General features: G+C 42.0%; 1 protein-coding gene across 8 annotated transcripts in view; it reads left to right on the top strand.

Annotated features, from left to right (window-relative positions):
* sorcs1 (sortilin-related VPS10 domain containing receptor 1) overlaps window positions 1-19,438 on the top strand; it is a 204,973-nt gene that overhangs the window by 140,683 nt on the left and 44,852 nt on the right. For all 8 annotated transcript variants that reach the window (XR_015037089.1, XR_015037055.1, XR_015037115.1 and 5 more), the window contains exons 4-9: window positions 4,249-4,407; window positions 9,455-9,528; window positions 14,685-14,749; window positions 16,934-17,052; window positions 17,263-17,352; window positions 18,414-18,593. Coding sequence is in view for 5 of the 8 variants with exons in the window: in XM_085789434.1 (XP_085645560.1) it covers window positions 4,249-4,407; window positions 9,455-9,528; window positions 14,685-14,749; window positions 16,934-17,052; window positions 17,263-17,352; window positions 18,414-18,593 (687 nt within the window). In the remaining 3 variants the exon portion in view is untranslated. The remainder of the gene's footprint in view (window positions 1-4,248; window positions 4,408-9,454; window positions 9,529-14,684; window positions 14,750-16,933; window positions 17,053-17,262; window positions 17,353-18,413; window positions 18,594-19,438) is intronic.

Here is a 19,438-nt window from a genome sequence, read left to right on the forward strand (position 1 = left end):
CACTTGGCCGTATGGTGAGAAGGATATTGACTGTGAGAGCAATGTGTATTCTCATTCACACGGCTGTCTGACAACATAATGGGCACACAGAGGTCCTCCTGAACAAAGACCAGTTCTAAACCAAAGGTGAGCCCCTGTGTGCAGCGCAGTGTACGTGGACTGCCTCTGCACTTACACAACAACTTGTTGACCTGTTGGTGACAGAGGCATCAGAAAGAGTCATGCACAGATTCAAATTGCCTGCAATTGACAAAAACACAAAGCTGCTTTCATAATTATTAACATAAAAATGTTGACACTCTGCTTTTTGTTTGGATCTGGAATATTGTTACCACGTTAACAGTTTTGCATCATCTAGAGTTTTGTGCATGTGAAATGGCAAAACTCTAGATGATGATCTAGAGTTTTGCCGTTTCACATGCAACACAAATCTCCACCAGAATAGACTGTCTGATATTGATGTCATGTTCAATACTTCTAACTAGTCTTAGTGTCACAGCTAGGCTATATCTGAATATGTCAATGCCACTTGCCCCTGTTGTGTTATATAACAGCCAACCTGCATTCACTTGTGCATTATTAATGCATTAAAGGGATGTTTTAACATTTTGGCAAATTCGGCTATTACCTAATCCCTATAGTCTTACCAGTAGGTTAATTAACTTTATTTGGCGGTGCAAGCTGTTTTTAGATAAATAGCCTACACAATCCAACAACTTCAAAACACTCTCTTGGACAAGTTGTGACCTGCACATTCACCACGCTTTAATAATGGAACGTTGTTTTGGAGGCAAATACGTAGCCAACAGACATGGCTGCTGGGCAGAGTGATTTCAAAAGGGCAAGTAATTCTGATTATTTGCTTCATGTGCCGTAATGTTACATAATTATACGTTATAGCGTGGTGAATGTGTAGGTCATAACTTGTCCGCCAGAGTGTTTTGGAGTTGTTGGAATTTAGTTTGATGAGGAAAACGCCCGTATATCTGGCCCGCTGATCTAAAAACAGCTTGCACTGACAATTAAAGGGATAGTTCAACATTTTGGCAAATTGGACTATTGCCATAATTGCTATAGTCATAGCAGTAGGTTCGTTAACTTTATTTGTTGGAGTAAGCTATTTTTAGAATGGCCGAGCAGAGCCGTGAGCTGCTCAGGGCTACGCTACGGAGGCTAATGGGATTTCTTGGTTTCCCTCATCAAACTCATCAAATACACAATCAAACAACTCCAAAACGCTGTCGGGGACAAGTTGTGACCTGCACATTCACCACACTATGAGATAACAGAACGTTACCAGATGGAGTTGTTTTCGAGGTAAATTCATGCAAAACCGCTGATGCGTGTTGCGTTCAGGGACAGTTTTTCAGCAAGCACACTCTGTATTTACCTCGAAAACGGCTCTGTTTCGTAGCGTTCCGTTATTATCTCATAGCGTGGTGAATGTGCAGGTCACAACTTGTCCAAGATAGCGTTTTGGAGTTGTTGGATTGTGTACAGTATTTGATGAGTTTGATGAGGGAAACCAAGAAATTCCATTAGCTTCCGTAGCGTAGCCCTGAGCAGCTTGCGGCTCCGCTCTGCTGTTCTAAAAAACAGCTTGCACCGACAATTAAAAGTAACGAACCTACTGCTATGACTATAGGGATTATGGCAATGGGCCAATTTGCCAAAATGTTGAACTATCCCTTTAAAGGTAATGAACCTACTGCTAAGACTATGGGATTATAGCAATCGGCAAATTTGCCAAAATGTTGAAATATCCCTTTAACCCTACTTAGACTTGCTTTTATTTTCCTTAAATATACCTAGATAGAATGTGTAGATAATGTGTCAGCAGGCAGCAGGTGTTTTTCAGACAGCATAGCAACCTTCACTATTAAGGTCAGTCTCTACGTAGTCTGAAGGGAGAGAGACCCATGGTAGAAAAAGAGTCAGCAGCATGCTCACCACATCACTTACAGCCGCTTGATAAGCTCACTGCTCTGAGCACACTGCGCTTATTGAAAGCAGCTCAGATGAATGTAATGACATTGGCCCCTTTCACACCATCTATTCAAGGTTGGAATGCTGCACCTTTCTTATGCGTTGCCATTCTGTGTAGCAGGCACAGACACAGAAATCGGGAGGGGAGACAGAGGAATCAGGGTGTGTGTGTCTGTGGGACGGGGGTGGGGGTGGGGGTGGGGTGAGTGATCTGTATTCAATCCAGCCATGTATGGTGGGACACACTTTTGTGGCACATCACGTATGTGATTCCAGAACGTCAGCACTATCTAAGATCACATGGGGGAGCGGCAATCTGTTTGTTTGGCTTGGTGTGAACAGGAGGGATCTTTTTAACTGCAATAAGGTTTAAGGGCTGTTTTCTTTTTATCAGCCCCTATCGTACATAATTTGGACTATGGTGTCTGGGTCGTGCAATGGTGACAGAGAATTTAGTAACAGAATCAACCTGAAACAATAAATGTCCGGATGTTGAAATGTGAGGTGAACATGTCCCAGGTGGAGTTGACACCCTTGAATTGTCTGAACCGAAGTCAGTGTTAAAGGGATACGCCAACATTTTTTTCGTGTCTTGCCTCACTCCCGAGTCCATGACCAGCAGATAGACACCATCCTTTCGACTGTGCGTGCAGTAGGGGAGATACGGGCAGAGCTGGTGCACCACGAATTAGCTTAGCTCAAATACTATACTGGAAGTGCATAGGTAGTGTTAGCCTGCCTCCTACCTGAGCCGAAATCAGCAGTCAGATGCTGATTTCATTTTAGCTCTAAGCTCTATCACTTTATCGACATTTCAAACATTTTTAGACGAGAAAGTAGCCGTTTAGATCAGCAGTGTGTCGTTAATTTGTCTAAATATCAGCTGTTAACAATTTTGTTTGAACGAATTCGGCGCTACTCAAGCTAGCCGTTGTGACCGACGCACTTCCGGTTACTTTCACAAAATAAAACACCTGTTGCCCTTTAGAGAAAACCATGACGATAGAATTTGTGCTTTTACTTTGAAATAGGAAGCTAACCTACCCTTGATGTAGCTAGCTTGAACCAAAATAAACCGTCTTTGCTTGAACCCTCCGTTTTGACCGATCTCGTCCCGTTATCGGCATTTGACCTTACTTTACTTTGTTTATTTATTTATTTTGGGACAATGCATAATGGACAGTGAGTGCTAGAGTACCCACAGTAAATACACCGGATTTAGCACATGTGCTAAATTACAACCGCTCAAGATGCCTTACCAGAGAGTTTTGCCAGCTCTGAGACGAAGATCGGCCCGCCGGTTTCCGTTTAGAGTTGCTGAAGAGTTTCTCTGATGACTTTAGGTGGAGGCAGGCTAAAACTACCTCTACACTTCCAGCGATTGAGCTAAGCTAATTTGTGGTGCGCCAGCTCTGCCCGTATCTCCCTTGCTACTGCACGCACAGTCGAAAGGATGGTGTCTATCTGCTGGTCATGGACTCAGGAGTGAGGCAAGACACGAAAAAAAAAATGTTGGCGTACCCCTTTAAGAGAGGTTCGGTTACAGTAGACACACAATTACACACACTCATTAAACAAACATGTCCTAAATACAAGGTCCACACCAGCAAGTGTGTCTCTCTAAACACCCTGCAAGTGTATCGAGTTCCACTCAATCAGCTGTATTTGTATGTTATATTATCTGGAGGTGTTTGTGATATTTCTGGGGATCATGCCACAACTGCCAAAGAAAATGAAAGGAGCTCTTGGGAAATCATTGCTGCGGGGGACTGACTGAGCATTCAGGATAAGACAGAAGCAAACAATCTGAGTGATGAAGCAAACACATTTGCTGATTATATGAACTGATTATATCATCAAGCCTAAAACATACAAATGATTTTTTGAAGTATGACATCATCTGTAGAAAAATAATCATATAAAATGCTATATTGCAGACATGGTAATTAGTAACTTGAACACATCAGATGGGTCCAAATTGAGAAAAAGGTTCCTACCTAAATAGAAAATAACATAGACAAATGTGAATACAGATGTGTTGATTCTGTAGTGCACTGTATGTATGTTACTGTGGCTCCACCATACTTTTCAACTACAATTTCAATCTCATACATTTACCATGCAGTCCAGCCATTTACACAAATTCAATGCAGTATTATTATGGAGTAAATGTTGTTTTTTTTATTTTAAGTGTTAAAATCCTGTTTGAGATTTCCTAATCCATTGATGCTGTCTATTGTCTCATCCATTGACTTCCCTCAGATCATGCTGTTAACTGATCCCGAAGTGGAGAGCAGTTTACTGATCAGCTCTGATGAAGGAGCAACCTACCAGAAGTACCGGCTGAACTTCTACATCCTCAGCCTGCTCTTCCACCCTGAGCAAGAGGACTGGATTCTGGCCTACAGCCACGACCAAAAGGTTAGAGAGCGGGGAAGGCGGCCTAAGCTGCCAGTTGTTCAAGATATCAAAAGGAGCTGAGTGTTAAGTCGGATAAGCAACAACAATCTGGAGATGCATCGCCTTTGAGCAAGCCGGATCAATGTGTGATCCTGTTTCACAACAGTTTGGCTGAAAGCACAAAGTCAGAGTTCATGAGGTTCATCTGGGGGGGAGCAGTATAAGCATGTATTGTATGCAGTCTTATACAATACACTTAGTTTAGCCTATTTTTTAACAGCCTAATGAAAAATATACAAAAGTGTTTGTAAAAGAAAATCTAAATATTAATTTATCAGATGTTAAGTTTGACTTTCTATAAACGTTCTGTGAAAATGATTATGATGATGTGATTTGATTACAAAGAAAAGTAGAACTTTGATATGATAAGACAGCGCTTTGACTAAAAAATCAGTGTGTTACTAACCTATGAGTAAAATGTATAGCACATAATTATATCTTACGTCTTCATCTTAGTTCATTATCTTGACTTCACTTTTCAGAAATTATTCTTTACTGTGCATGTGCAATATATTCCTACCGCTGTCATTTTCCAATAATATGATTTAGAGATCTAAGGGGGTGAATTTATTTACGTGTAAAAAGCACAAATTAGAGACAGATTGTTTTCATCTTATTGAAAATGTCAGATGAAATATCAGCAGGTGTTTTGTGAAATGTTTCACATTGTTTAACATTGATGTTTGTTGACTCACCCCAACACATGCACACTCACTTCTTACCCTCTTTTCACTCACTCACTCACTCACTCACTCACTCACTCACTCACTCACTCACTCACTCACTCACTCACTCACTCACTCACTCACTCACTCACTCACTCACTCACTCACTCACTCACTCACAGTACGTTTACATGACTGTTGAGAAAACCAAATTATTGCCTTAATCCGACTATAACTGGACAACTGAGTGCATGTAAATGTGTTAGTCCAACTAATATCGGAGTTCTCCAACTCCCATTAAGACACCCAGATAATGCGATTGGAATTCAACTTTCTGTATACGCCTTACTTGGAATTTAACTGGACAACGCATGCTCCACACCCCCCACACTGACGTAAGACCCCGGAACAAAAACATCCAAGAAAAGTTACGGCGTTCTTGTCTGCCTCTCGAAATCAGCATGACCACGAGGGATAGCTTGCACCTTACCTGCACAATAAGTAACACACACATTGCGTACGAGATGAACAAATTAACAACAATTAACCATCTTGCTGTTGTTCGAAAATGCCAGTCTGACGCCTGGCTAATAAATCAACCGGAAAAAGTTCCGTATTAACCCGCTAAAGCGACGCATCATTACCACCTGGTGTTGAGGAGGATTACACGTTTCCGTCAGCTATTGAATTTTCCCAGTTGCATGTAAACTGGGACAAGGACAGAAGTCCGATTAGACGCCAAAATTGAATTTTGAGCATAGCTCGATTAAAGCCGAAGTAAGCGGAATATTTGTGTTAATATAAGTCTTAAATAGTTATATATTCCGCCGGCAATCACTTATATAGAGTGTTTGGTCTGAAACACGGGTCTGTTAGTCACTCTGCTCTGCTGTAAGCCGAGGAGAAAACTTTCCTTGTATCCTACAACCTTTATCCAATGAGGAGAGAGAACGGCATAAAGGGGCAGTCCTCTCTGTGTGTGCAGCCAAGGGATGCGCGTGAATGTGGTGATGTAGGGACGAGGGCGGGGACTGCTAACTCCATCGGCTGACAAGAAGTTAGCCAAAACGACCGGATCGCTTACTTCTGCTTTAAGCTTGCATGTAAATGTTACTGACCTACTCACTCACTAGCTGTGTCCCAATTCAGGGGCTGCAGCCTTCGGAGGACCCAGCCTACGCGGTCTCCGGAGGCAAGGCTTCGGAGGCTCCTCCGACGGCCGCATCAACGGTCGGTAAATGGGACGGTCTAGCCTTCGGAGCATTTCCTGTAGCCTCGTAAACCAGCCTCTCGCGGAAATGCATTTCATTTCATTTCTCGGGAGAGTCTGGCCTCATTCCCCCTGTGAGCGTTTGGGGTGGGCGGGAGCTGGGCGGGAGTAGTAGCATTGACAGACAACCCCATTCAGCCAATCAGCAAGTTGGTGTAGTGACGGGGCTTTGCACCAGTCGGTCCCTGATTGGCCAACGTGCTGTGTCAATCACAGCGGCGACGCTGATTGGCTCGGCCTTCTGAGGGTTTCAGTCCAAACGCTTACAGCGGCAATGAGGCCAGACTCTCCCTCGGAATGAAATGAAATGCACTTCCGCGAGAGGCTGATTTACGAGGCTATATTTCCTGATCCGAACATAAACAACGGCCTAACGTTAAACATTTAAAAGTGGCGCTTGCAACGGCTCTACCGCTCCTCTGCTCCTCACTTTTTTTTTTAAAGAAGTAGAATCAATACAAGGGCAGTTATCATTAATATACTAATAAACAAACCATTGAACAGCAGCCAGGGGGGTAGGCTTCAGGCTATTAAGTGAATAGAGAATAAAGAGCACAAGTAATGTGTTTTCATAGCTTTCTTATTAAAAGTTGTCACAGATGCTTTGCTTCCACTCCTCACCTGTGCAGCCAGAGCAGAGCTCAGCTCAGCGCGACCGCGCCTCCAAGCCAACCATAGAGCCGGGTTACCGTGGCTACAGCACAGAGCTGCTACCGTTCGATAGCTAGCGGCCAGGTTGCTACTGTAGTAACAACAACGGTGCGCTACTGTAAGCATCTTGGGATACGGGAGGCCGCGAAGGATAGTAGCGGTGCATCCTCCGAATGCAGGGGAAAGGATGACGTATTTGTAGGCTGCATTTGAAGGAGCCTTCGAATTTAGACGAATTGGGACAGCCTTCGCGCAGCGCTGTGACGTAATCGGCCTTCAAATGCACCCTCCGAAGGCTGCAGCCCCTGAATTGGGACACAGCTACTCACTCACTCACTCACTCCATCTCCGCCTCAAAACTACTTCTCTTTCACTTTCCTCGTTTCCCTTTGGCAGAGCTGCTGCATTTGTTGATTGAGACACCTCTGGCGGTTGTAAAGGCTGTGCCGACCCCTCCACACCTCCACCCCCCACCCCCACCCCTTCACCTCCTGCTCTCTCTGCCTCTTCACGGTCACTTGCTTGGCTACATACTAACTTGCTGTGGGAGGATAATTAGTCAGAGTGATTTCAACCCTGCTTCCCCTAACCCCTCCCACCTCAGCCATGTACCTCGCATCTGCTCAGCACCAAAACCATAGAAATATCACCTCTTGTTTGACATGAGATTATACTACACCTGCAGTCACAGTGAAGACTGTATGTAATATGCATTTAGCCTTTATAGAGCAACAAAATGAAGTGGACATGTTGGAGGAAAATTTATACCATATACTTCCCCTAATGTCACGACTGCATTTAAGTCACAACTCACATTTTTTACTGCCATCCCATAAATTTTCATCAGTTGATTTGTGTTAATGTACAAACTATTAAAGGTAGCAGTAACTCTTGTTTATATAGGCCTTTGACTGATGGTTGTTGAGTCCTTTGTTATGTTAAAGTACAGTGACGTATAAGCAAATAGCATAGGAAATGGAAGTCTGACACAATAAAAGAGAATTACTGATTTGACAGCAGTGATCATCTGTGTGAACTGTGCTCTCATGGATGCCTTTTAAATGCAGGCCTGCACTTCGCCCTTCAGGATAGAATAAATAAATACATTTAGAAACTAAATTAATAGAAACAAACATTCACATTTCTGTTATCCGCTAATAAATGATTGTCTTCATATTATGCATGACTACTCATGCTTAAAATGAGGGGAAAAAAGACCAGTGCAAAGCATTGAAATAAGTTTTACGCTTCATTAAATTCCAGCTGTAAGTCACAGAGTAAACAGATTTGTCTATGTGCTTTGTCAGAGAATGCAGGTGTGTTTGGAGACAGGAGGGCTCCAGTGACTATGTATCACTTTGTCAAAGTTGTTTATTTACAGAGCAACAGGATAAAAAAAATAACACTTTTTACTGAGTTGAAGCATTTGAAGGGCTGGACCACTTGAATAAAAACAAAATACCGTCTGGTACATTATCTCAACATCTAATTAGTTTGAGTTTTAATTTGAAAGGACATGAGGGTCAAGGTTTTTGCCTCTGCCTTAATGACAAATGCCAATCTGTTGTTTTCTTTGCATTGAAAAGTTATATTTAGGAACACGGCCCATGTGGAGCTAGCAGCCCTCTTCCCCAGTACATGCTCTATGTGGAAAATCAAACAATGACAGAAACTCAAAGCCTCCGTTGTGAACCCAGAGGAACTGGAGTGTTTATCATCCACCATGTGATCATTGTTCAAATAAGGCTTTAAAAAAGATTTTACAGAAACTGTAAATTTTGTCCCAGGAAAACTGGGGAACTTTGCTGTTGAATGATTTGAATGTAATTTTACTACAAATGGAACTAATTCTAGTTATAAACAATTGGATGTGGAAGTGTCATGGCTTAATTCAATATTTAGCGACCTGTGAAATCTCAATAGAGCAAATTAAATCAGTTTTTATGGACAATTAGCACATTACACAGGGATTTTCCATGCTTTCTCTGCCCCCTTTATGTACTGTGGCAATCTCGGCATTTCAGTGACTTACTGAATAGTGAACAATGGCTGTATTGAGACCACCCACCATGCTTTGGCTTCTCTCCTCATACCTCCCTCCCATTCACAGGCAGAAATGCACATTTCTGTAGTTCAGGAAACCTTCACCCTACACATCAGTCTTTACATTTCCATACATTGTGTAAATCCCCCTGCAGTGCTTCAATCTTAGGTAGATTAAAATCCAATTTAGTTGTCTTAAGAAAAGTGTTTGTAGCCTTTGTGTGTGTGTGTGCATTGAGAGAGGTATAAATCACAGTGTAAAAACAAACCCATGTCAAACAGCATGTAGGCTACCCATTGGATGACCAGTGTTTTGCTAAATTTGATCAGCTGTTAAAGATGGTATTTTACTGAATTCTGACACCTGGTTGTTTTCCAGCTCTACAGCTCCGTGGAGTTTGGGAGGAGGTGGCAGCTGGTGCATGAAAGAGTGGCTCCTAATCGTTTCTATTGGTAAGTACAGACTCTTGGACAAGCTTAAACAAACTGTAAGCAAGAATGTAATCATGGAGATAAAGTAAGGCAAGGCAAGTTTATTTGTATAGCCCGTTTTTTTTTTACAAACTGTTTTTCTCAGAGGGCTTTACATGGCATCATAACAACATCCTCTCACATCCACTGAGGAAAAACACCCAAGAAAAAAACAGGAGAAACCTCAGGGTGAACGGACAGATTTGCAATAGATGTTGTGTATAGGCTTTTAGGGCTGAGTGATGAGAAAATATGTAAAACAAATGTACTTTTTCCTCATGCATTTCCATAGAAATGTCTATAAATTCAACCCCAAGCCAGTACTGGTGGAAAAAATAGTCATGAACATGGTTAAAACCCAAGCATATTTTGATAATGCACTTGTTGTGTTAGTCACAACATTTTTGATTGATAAGAATTGAAGACCCCATGAAATGAGAAATGTATTTTCTCAGCTTTATTCCCGTATCTACATGTTAATTGTTAATTAATCTGTTGATATTTGCCAAATTCATTTAAGTGTAACCCGACCCGTGCTGGAGTGTCCCTTAACACCCTGGGACTCTGCATTGTGTTAAGATAAGATAAGATAAGATAAGATAAGATAAGATGAGTCTTTATTGTCTCCCTTGGGAGAAATTCATTGTGTTGGATGTGACGTCAGGTGTCATGCAGAGGGACGAAGCACGGGACACAGGAGTTCTAATTGTGGAACTATCTGCACACAATGTTAAAGCAGAAGTAAGCGATCCGGTCGTTTTGGCTAATGCTGCGTTCCAGGCAGGCTTTTGAAATCGTAAATTACAGCTTCAAGTCACAACTTACGACTTTGTAGCGTTCCAGGCAACCCACTCGTGTTTTTCCGACCTGTTTTACCTGTGAAAGTCACTATAACGGCCACTCGTAACTTCTGACCTGTGAACTCGTACCAGATCGAACTGGTACAACTTCACAAGTCGGAAAAACACGAGTTACGAGTTGCCTTGAACGCACCATAACAGTCCTCGTCCCTACGTCACCACATTCACGGCGTCCCTTGGCTGCACACACAGCCCTGCATGCCGTTCTCTCTCTCCTCATTGGATAAAAACTGTAGGATACGATAAATGTTTTCTCCTCGGCTCAGAGCAGAGCAGAGTGACTGACAGACCTGTGTTTCGGTCCAAACACTCTATGTAAGTGATTGCTGTCGGAAGATATACCTAACTATTTAAGACTTATATTAACACAAATATATCACTTACTTCTGCTTTAACTACAGCTCCACATCTGCTGCTGGCCTGTTATAAAGTAGTGGAAGCAGCTCAGAAAATATGTTCTAAAGTGCAAAGATATTCCAATGCAAAACGTAAATTGTGCAAAAAAATAATGCTCTGAAAACAATAAAGTACTGCACGTGTGCATTGAATAAGGCACTTTCACCATTAAATCCTGAGCAATAGTCATTATAAAAAATAAATTACATGCACAATCAGGTAGCATACGATGACCAGAAAGCTAATGCTTCATCCTGCACTGTTTCCAATGAGCGAGTGCTCTAACCCTAACCCAAATCACGGTTGATATTCACATTCAAAACACAGGTACAAAATCACACCAGCCTGTACGTTTACATCTTTAACGAACAGACTGTTTTGAACCAAGATGTATTAATGATGATGCAGGGAGTGTCCTTCCCCTATCTTCGTGATTTGCCCGGCGGAAACACATTAGAATGAGCTGTGAAGCCGCTTCCAGGCGTCTGCAGGCTAAGATATGGAGTTGGCCAGTGAGTGTCATTGTAAAGCATTAAAGGAATAGTGTCATAGAAAAGTAGAAAAATCAGTTTCTACCCAGCAGCTGAGCTAGCTGCTAACTGAATATGAAGATGACGTGCAATGCTTGTTTTCCACTGTAAGTCTTATCCACGTATCTGAGCATTAATCAGACACCTTCATGCTGAGATCATATTACCCAGACAACAGCCAGGCAATTTCATTAGCTACAGCAGATTTCATTAGCAAATGATGTTAACTCAGATTTATAATGAAAATTATACAAATTCACTCCATGCTATAAAAAGACTGTTGGTCTGTAAGCTAAATTGTAATTATAATCATTGCAGTGTATCATGCAGTTCAAGGCAGACCGAGGGTCTGTTGCTAAAAACAAAGGAACAAAACAAAGATGATACCTGTCAGAGAAACTAATGATAAACTCCAAACCAAAGGCGGAGCAGTTCTGACATTGTCATGCCCTGGATAGATGACGTCATTGTCTCTGCACAAAGTGAGGAGCTGATGAGCCAGCAAGGTTTTTCAGACTTTCATTATTCATGTGCTTGACATGCCTGATCTTCCTCTGTGGCAGACAGTTGGCCATCATTATGTGACTGACAGTGTTCAGCTGTGGAAGGATGCTTCAAAATAAGCCCTCAGTGCAGTCTGACCAATACTTTCCTTGCTGTTATGTCCTGTCTATAGAGGTGGCCCAGATGAATGAATACCCCGTTATCCCCACGGTGCCTCTCAATGACTGTGTTTGCATGCACTTCAGTACCTCGGTTTCGATGGGATCAAATTCGGGATATGGTGTTTACATGAACTTAAGAGAAACCTGGTTATTCAGTTTCCTCGTATACATGATAAACACCAGTATCCTGGTTTCTGATTACTGCGTCTTATGTGCTCATACGTGTTTCATGTTTGTTTACAACAGAAAGCACAACAAAATTTACAAATTAAAAATGCTGCCATGTTATATAACTTAATAGAAGAAAAGAAAATGTAATGCAGACTGATCGGTTCATTGTAAAACATTAATTTATTGATGTAAATGTGGTGATTTCTGTACAGAGCCCCAGGCAGCGCTAGTCCTCTGTCCAATACACACATGAAGCTTCCCTTTTCATTCTAACAAACTAATGTGACTGCCACAATTGTTAGATTTCATCAATGAGACCAAAAAAAATTTATTCCCCCGGGGTGATGACGTAGGTTGGCCGGCCGAGCAGCTCAGGAGACGGGGTTGCTGTCTCTGTTATGTCCCAGTCACAGCAAACACAGGTGGAGCTTCACTCCTCCGAAAAACGTCGCAGCAGACTTCGAAACGGCCGTCATTTGGATGAACCGACCGCACATTGGGGCTCTAAACAGTTACTTTTTCACATAAAAAAATATTAAAACTTAATAGTCTCCTCGTCGCTCCAGAAATATGCTCTTGTTGTCGCCGCCATTTGGAAGTAATGTATCTATGGTAACGGTTACGTCAGTTGGCTGAGCGGCTTTCAGATATTGGGGTACGGTGTTTACATGCTCCAGTATCCTGGTTTCTTTCGGAGATCTCAGTCAGTAAAATTGGGTTCCTCAAAATCGGAATATGGGGCTTATCCCAATTTCTGGAATTGGGAAATGGCAAATGTTTACATGCGCAAAAACGGGATACTTAAAAACCCTGATTAAAATCGGGGTAGCCTACTGAAGTGCATGTAAACACAGTCAATGGGAGGAGAGTAGATTACAGCTGCAATTTGGATGAAGGCTAAAATAACAAAATATTTTCTAACTCTTGTAACTGGAACCAAAAATACATCAACTAACCTTCAGTAACAAAACAAGAGAAGCGATGAAGGAAAATAATTGGATTTAGACGTAAAGTGGATGGTTTATTGGGACAGAAAAAACGTATGTAGATGTAGTTTTCTCCACTTGCAGCACACCTGCATCATATTGATTCATTATATCCGTGCACCAATCACCAGCAAAAAAAAAACATACACAACAAATAAACAACAAAATGTCACTGCAGGCGTGTCCTCCATGTTTTCCTCAGCTAAATGGTATCGCAAGCACCAGCACCGGCCCAGGGTGGTGTCAAACATAGTCATATCTGCCCTCTAAACAGCAACTAATACACACACACACACACACACACACAAAAAAAAAACCCTTTCTCCTCAACAAACTACGGAAGAACTGTCAGAGTATAGTAACGAGCCGGGCAGCCCGGAGTGAAGGGAGCCTGGAGGGCTGATGCTGCAGAAGCTGTCAGCGTTCTATTTTAGGACACACACTGTGCAGTTAGGTGTGGTGGGAGCTCTGGTAATGAGGCTGCAGAGGGTTCTTATGTCTGCTGTTCATGTAGCCACCAAACATGTGAGAAAGATGAAGAGTTTAATAAGCTTATTTGTGTAACGGTTAGCCCAAGCAAGATGTGAGGCACAACAGCAACAATGTGTGAGCCATAGTTTTTTGCAGCCATCTCAAAACAAAGTGATATGTTGTAAGGCTCCGTCTCATGATCAAGTGCCACTCTTTTTTTTTCCACCTGTTCCTCGGTTTCCTCAGAGAGCACACAGACAAAGACGCTGCAGTAAAGCTGGGCTTAAACAAACTGCACCGCTCCCACTAACTGGAAGCCTTGTCTGACTCGCACTGCTCTCGCGTACCTGAATGGATTTATCAGAGGAAAAAAAAAATGTGGAAATGTGGTTTGGATAAGTAGGCCATCATATTCACAGCTGTGTTTCATCTGGGAAATCACCAATACTACCGATAAGTATAATGATTAGAAGCTGTGGTGGTCCGTGTCTCTCACTGTGTCTGCTTCTCATTCTCCTCACACAGACAGACGCTATACTTCTCTTCCCATTCTGTGTCAGTGTGTGCTACCTGTCGACACATTCTCTCTTTCTCTCCCCCTCCATGTACTATGTGCTGCCTTTGCTTCTCCTCTGATCCCCTAGTCTTTTTAATACATATTTAATGCAGTAATGATTATATGCTATTCCATCTGCGGGCATCCCTACTGTAGCGAGGAAATCAGTGGCTTTTCCTCCCCTAATGATGTCAGGAAATGTCCTCCTCCATCTTTCTGGGGGGCGGAAGGACCTTCTGGGGGTTCTGAGCATTTGGGTCATACAGTAAACCTGAGGTCTTTCCTCCAACCACTCTAAAGGTAGACATGGACTGCTAATTCCTGCTGATGTTTACCACAGCTGTCCGGGCTTCTTTTGACTTGAGGTATAAGTTTGTCTGACTTTGCAGCATGCAATCTGACAGGTCAAACTGCAGCAGCAGCAGCAGCAGCAGCAGGTAGCATCTGTCCAGAGGCTAAAGACCAGTGGTGATGTTCCTGAAACACATTTGTCTGCCTTTCAGGTCTAAAATGGGTTTGGACAAAGAGCCGGGCTTAATTCATCTGGAAACCACCATCTCGGAAGGACGTGAGTAATTGAATTCTGACTTCAGCGCTCCATTTTCTGATGTCTTTGTACTGTATTGTGAGCATTTTTGCCAAAGTAGAGTGGGATTGGGAGTTGTGTGGATAGGTAATGCAAGGGGACAGGAGAAATGGCCCAGTCTGGGGACACACAATGACCCAAGAGAGAGAAGTAATGCATATATTAGAATGCTTAGAATGCTTTTAAAAGCAAGAGATTTAGCTCAGTAGCACTTGTGTAAGGACAGAAAAATATCACTTCAATGGACAGCAGAATATTGTGGGTTGATATATAGAATTTGATTTGATTAACTTACTGAATATAATGTCAGAATCCTTTCCTCCTATAATTTCTTCATTTCATTATTATTATTCTGTCAAAGTAATTCCATATTTGCATTTGTCTCCTGAATTCCTGTATTGATAATCTATAACATTGTGAATATTGCTTATACACAAATAATAATATTCATGTTATGTTAAAAACAAATAATGTGCTCTATGATGATGTCACATTTTGAAGTTTGGTTTTAAGAGGACATATTATGGAAATATCACTTTTTGAAGGCTCTTTAACATAGATTTGGGTGTTGCATTCCGGCCCCCAAAATGTGAGAATTGACAAAAAAACAGTAATTTTCAGGCTCTCTAAGTTGAAATCCGTGTGGTTTGTCTTCCAGTAGGATTCAAATTAGCATAATACCACCTCTACCTGGGACCGGTAGAAGGGGCGAGACAAGCAGTGGTTCATTTGCATTTAAAGGGACAGGCACTGAAACCAGCCGTTCTGAACAGGGCTGTTTGAGCAGATGAAAAGAGCTGTGATGTTTGATCCTTGGGGTATTTTGACCAAAGCATGTCACAGACATGTCTTTAAAGGGATAGTTCACCCAAAATTGAAATTTCACTCATTATCTACTCACCCTCATGTCGACTAAGGGCTGGGAGAAGTTTCAGAGTCCTCTGTGGCTTCTCTGAGTTACAGGGGGTCTCGGCGTAGCAGTGCATGTCCATATAACGGTTGCAAATGGATACCAACTGTCTTCGTAACAAAAAGACACACCAAAAAACATCCAAATACCTCCATGCTGCTCGTATGTAATGTCCGTCTTGTATTGAAGCCCCGAAATGCGAAATTGTCCCGAAAAAAATTAAATAAGTCTATTTTTCAATAATTTCACATTTCGGGGCTTCAATACAAGACGGATTTTACATACGAGCAGCATGGAGGTATTTGGATGTTTTTTGGTGTGTCTTTTTGTTACGAAGAAAAGTGGTATCCATTTGCAACCGTTATATGGACCTGCACTGTTACGCCGAGACCCCCTATAACTCAGAGAAGCCACGGATAACTCTGGAACTTCTCCCAGCCCTTAGTCGACATGAGGGTGAGTAGATAATGAGTGAAATTTCAATTTTGGGTGAACTATCCCTTCAAGACACCTGGGAGGCTACAAAATGATGGCTACAGGGCAGGGTTACAACCTAAGGAGTTTGAAAGACATGGGTAGTAGGCCTACTAGCTAACCATGGAGTGTCCAAGCAAATTCAGATTCTTTCTGGTCCATTGTGGGGAATCAATGGTGCAGAATATTTAAAGTTCAACCAGTGGTGAACATGACTTGGTTTCGCTTTCTTTGTGTCTATCTCTGGTGAGTCTCTATTTGTTTTTTCTTACTTAATATTTCATTTCATTAAATACCAAATAAATAGTGTATACTTTCTATTTAATTCACGTTTCCAAATGGTATCTGTATCTGTGCCATCTTTCTGTCAGATCACTCTCTTTGAGACCAACACAAGAGAGGAGAGAAAATACAACCGCAGCAAACATCAGTCGTATCAGTTGTTACAGTCATGTAGCCAGAGACCATTCACTATTGATCATGAGCACATGGAGGCGGCCAACACATATTTGGCTGAGACTAACATGTGGGGACAGCTCTATCCCAGAGCTGCAATTGAAGGCAAAGAAAGCAATTGGCCTCTCTGGTCATCTGTCTTGTGCTCAGCCTCTCCTCCCTTACTGAGACCACTTTATTGACACGAGTAATGCAGGAGGCCGAAGAGGCCACTTGGCTTCGGGTGAAGGCTGCCTTTCTTCATTGTCTAATACCATCGCTGAAGCTGTGGCTTGACATGTGTGCATGTGTGCATGTGTGTGTTTTGTGTGTGTGTGTGGGAGCAGAGGCACTGTACGTCACCTGCAAGCTGCAGAACTGCACAGACGCCAACAAGGGCAAACCATTCCCGGGCTACATTGACCCCAATTCTCTGGTGGTGCAAGATGAGTACGTGTTTGTCCAGGTGGGTAATTGGCCAGTTTGCTCAGTGAAAAACATTAAATACATTGAACAAGGCAGAAAGAGTGAGGATTTGTCAGAAATGTACCAAGATCAGTGTGAGAGATGTGCTACTAGTGCAGACTTATGTGTCTCTCTCTGTGCTGTGAGAAAATGCTTTTTCTGCTTTTCACTATTTGTCTCCAAAAGTGTTTTTACTCTTCATCACTTTAAGGTATCAACAGCAGGAAGACCAATCTACTATGTGTCTGCCAAAAGAGACGTCTTTACCCCCATGAAGCTACCAAAGTACACCCTGCCCAAGGTAACGTATACACATTCACATGAGAGTTTGATAATAAATTCATTTTAGGAATAGGCAGAAGTCCATATGTGAGCATCTGCCACCAGGAATATATGAGACGCGATTCTAATTTAATTTGTGGAGCTGCAGTTCATTGCTGGCTCGACATGACTCTTATCAGATTTTTTCCCCCTGCTTCTCTGTGTGTGCATGTGGCCTCGCTTGTCACGTCCCCATTGACAATTATACATGTTTTATTCAATCAAGCCCTGGGCTCCCCGGGTGCTGTCACTGTCACTGCAAGGTGGTATTGGCACAGTCAGAGGCAGATGAAACACACAACCAAGCAGCTCGGCCTCAGCTGCATCATCTCTGCCCAGCAGACCAGGCACAGTGTTAACGATTGCTGTTTCCTCTTGGTAAAGATATGTGAACATGTAGCAGTTGTTAGTGAAGATCATGAAGCACATTTCTTTTGTTAGAGAGAAAATTAAAGCTGTAACAAACATAATGGAGTGTGTTCAAGTAGATTTTTTTATTGTATTCATTTTAGATAAGCATAAAAGATGCACACTCCTTTTTATCAAAAAATAATTCAAAGCATTATAGCTTTTAACATTCATTTATTTTTGATATTTTACTATTATCACCCGGTTAATTTATATATAAAACCTACAGCTCAACCAGTTTTTTTTTTTAAACAAGATATTCCAAATGTGCAGTATTTTTATTTGATCACTCAGATAACAGTCAGCCAATCAGAAGAGAGGATCTGTTGTTACTAGATCTTCAGAGAGAAGATGTTACACTACACCAAGATGGTTTGGGGTTTGTTGAAACCACATATCCATCTTCTTATACATCAACATTTCAAATAAATCACAGGAAAATGGAAAATATTGGGCTGAAAAAAATAGCCCAAATATTTGTTAACACACGTATCTTTTCATGCCACAGCACAAAGGAAAGGTAAACACAAAAAGACATACAAAAACTAAAAGAGAATATAATGGAATGCTGTTATAAATATAAAATACTGTGGTATCTTGACATCCTGATGTTCATCTATCTGCCTCTGCCAGGACCTGCATGTGATCAGTACGGATGAAAACCGCGTGGTGGCAGCCGTGCAGGAGTGGAACCAGAATGAAACCTACAACCTGTACGTGTCGGACACGTCGGGAGTCTTCTACACCCTGGCCCTGGAAAATGTGGTCAGCAGCATGGGCCCCGAGGGCAACGTCATGGTCGATCTCTATGAGGTAAACTATCTTCGATCTTCTACCTAATGAAATGATATCAAATCTGCACTTCAAGTAGCAAACCGTGTTGCTGAGTTTGAGGTAGTCTTACCTGGACCCGTATGCTGCACAGGAGGCCTATTTTCACAGCATCAAATGAAGGCCTGCTTGATTAGTGCCCAGCCCACAAGTTTATTATAAACACTGATCAATACCTTAGAGAGCCAGGAGGCAGACACGTTGAAATGTACTTCTTTTGTCATTTTGGAAACGAACCCTGCTGCTGTAGGCCTACAGTCTTCAGAGCACAGTGTGAGAATATGAAGCAGCTTGGAAGTGCTGACATCGACAAAAGCAAAGGGGGATTGTGCCAGGGATATAGATTTTTGTGAGGCTGAGATTATTTCTTTCTTCGATGAATAACTGCAGATATTACTTCACAAAACGCATCTTGTACAAAATGAAAAAAAAAGCATTTGCAGGCTGATGCTGAAACTCTGGAACGTGCATACACAGCTCTGTTTTTTTTATTTTTTTATTTATTTTTAAACATCACGACTAAACTATGAATGAAATAATGAAGCTGTTGATGATGCCGCTCGTGTCTTGCTGTGGCCTCAGTGATAGAAACAAATCCACTATCTTGATTGGGGTCACAACCCAAAGAGGAGGATTTGCTGAATTGTTCCTCCAAGGGAGATTCAAGTATGCCTCGATCACTAAAGTGAAGTTTCTTTCCCTGATGCAACCGTCACTGACTCAATTCAGTATCAGTATCCCTTAACTATTCCTAGGGGAGGGGGGGGGGGGGGTCAAATTCATTAAAGATGCACATCGATTACTGCTATATTGATTACACACATTAC

Source organism: Trachurus japonicus, chromosome 1 (assembly GCF_045865225.1).
Source record: "Trachurus japonicus isolate A0001 chromosome 1, Traja_1.0".
Taxonomy (NCBI): domain Eukaryota; kingdom Metazoa; phylum Chordata; class Actinopteri; order Carangiformes; family Carangidae; genus Trachurus; species Trachurus japonicus.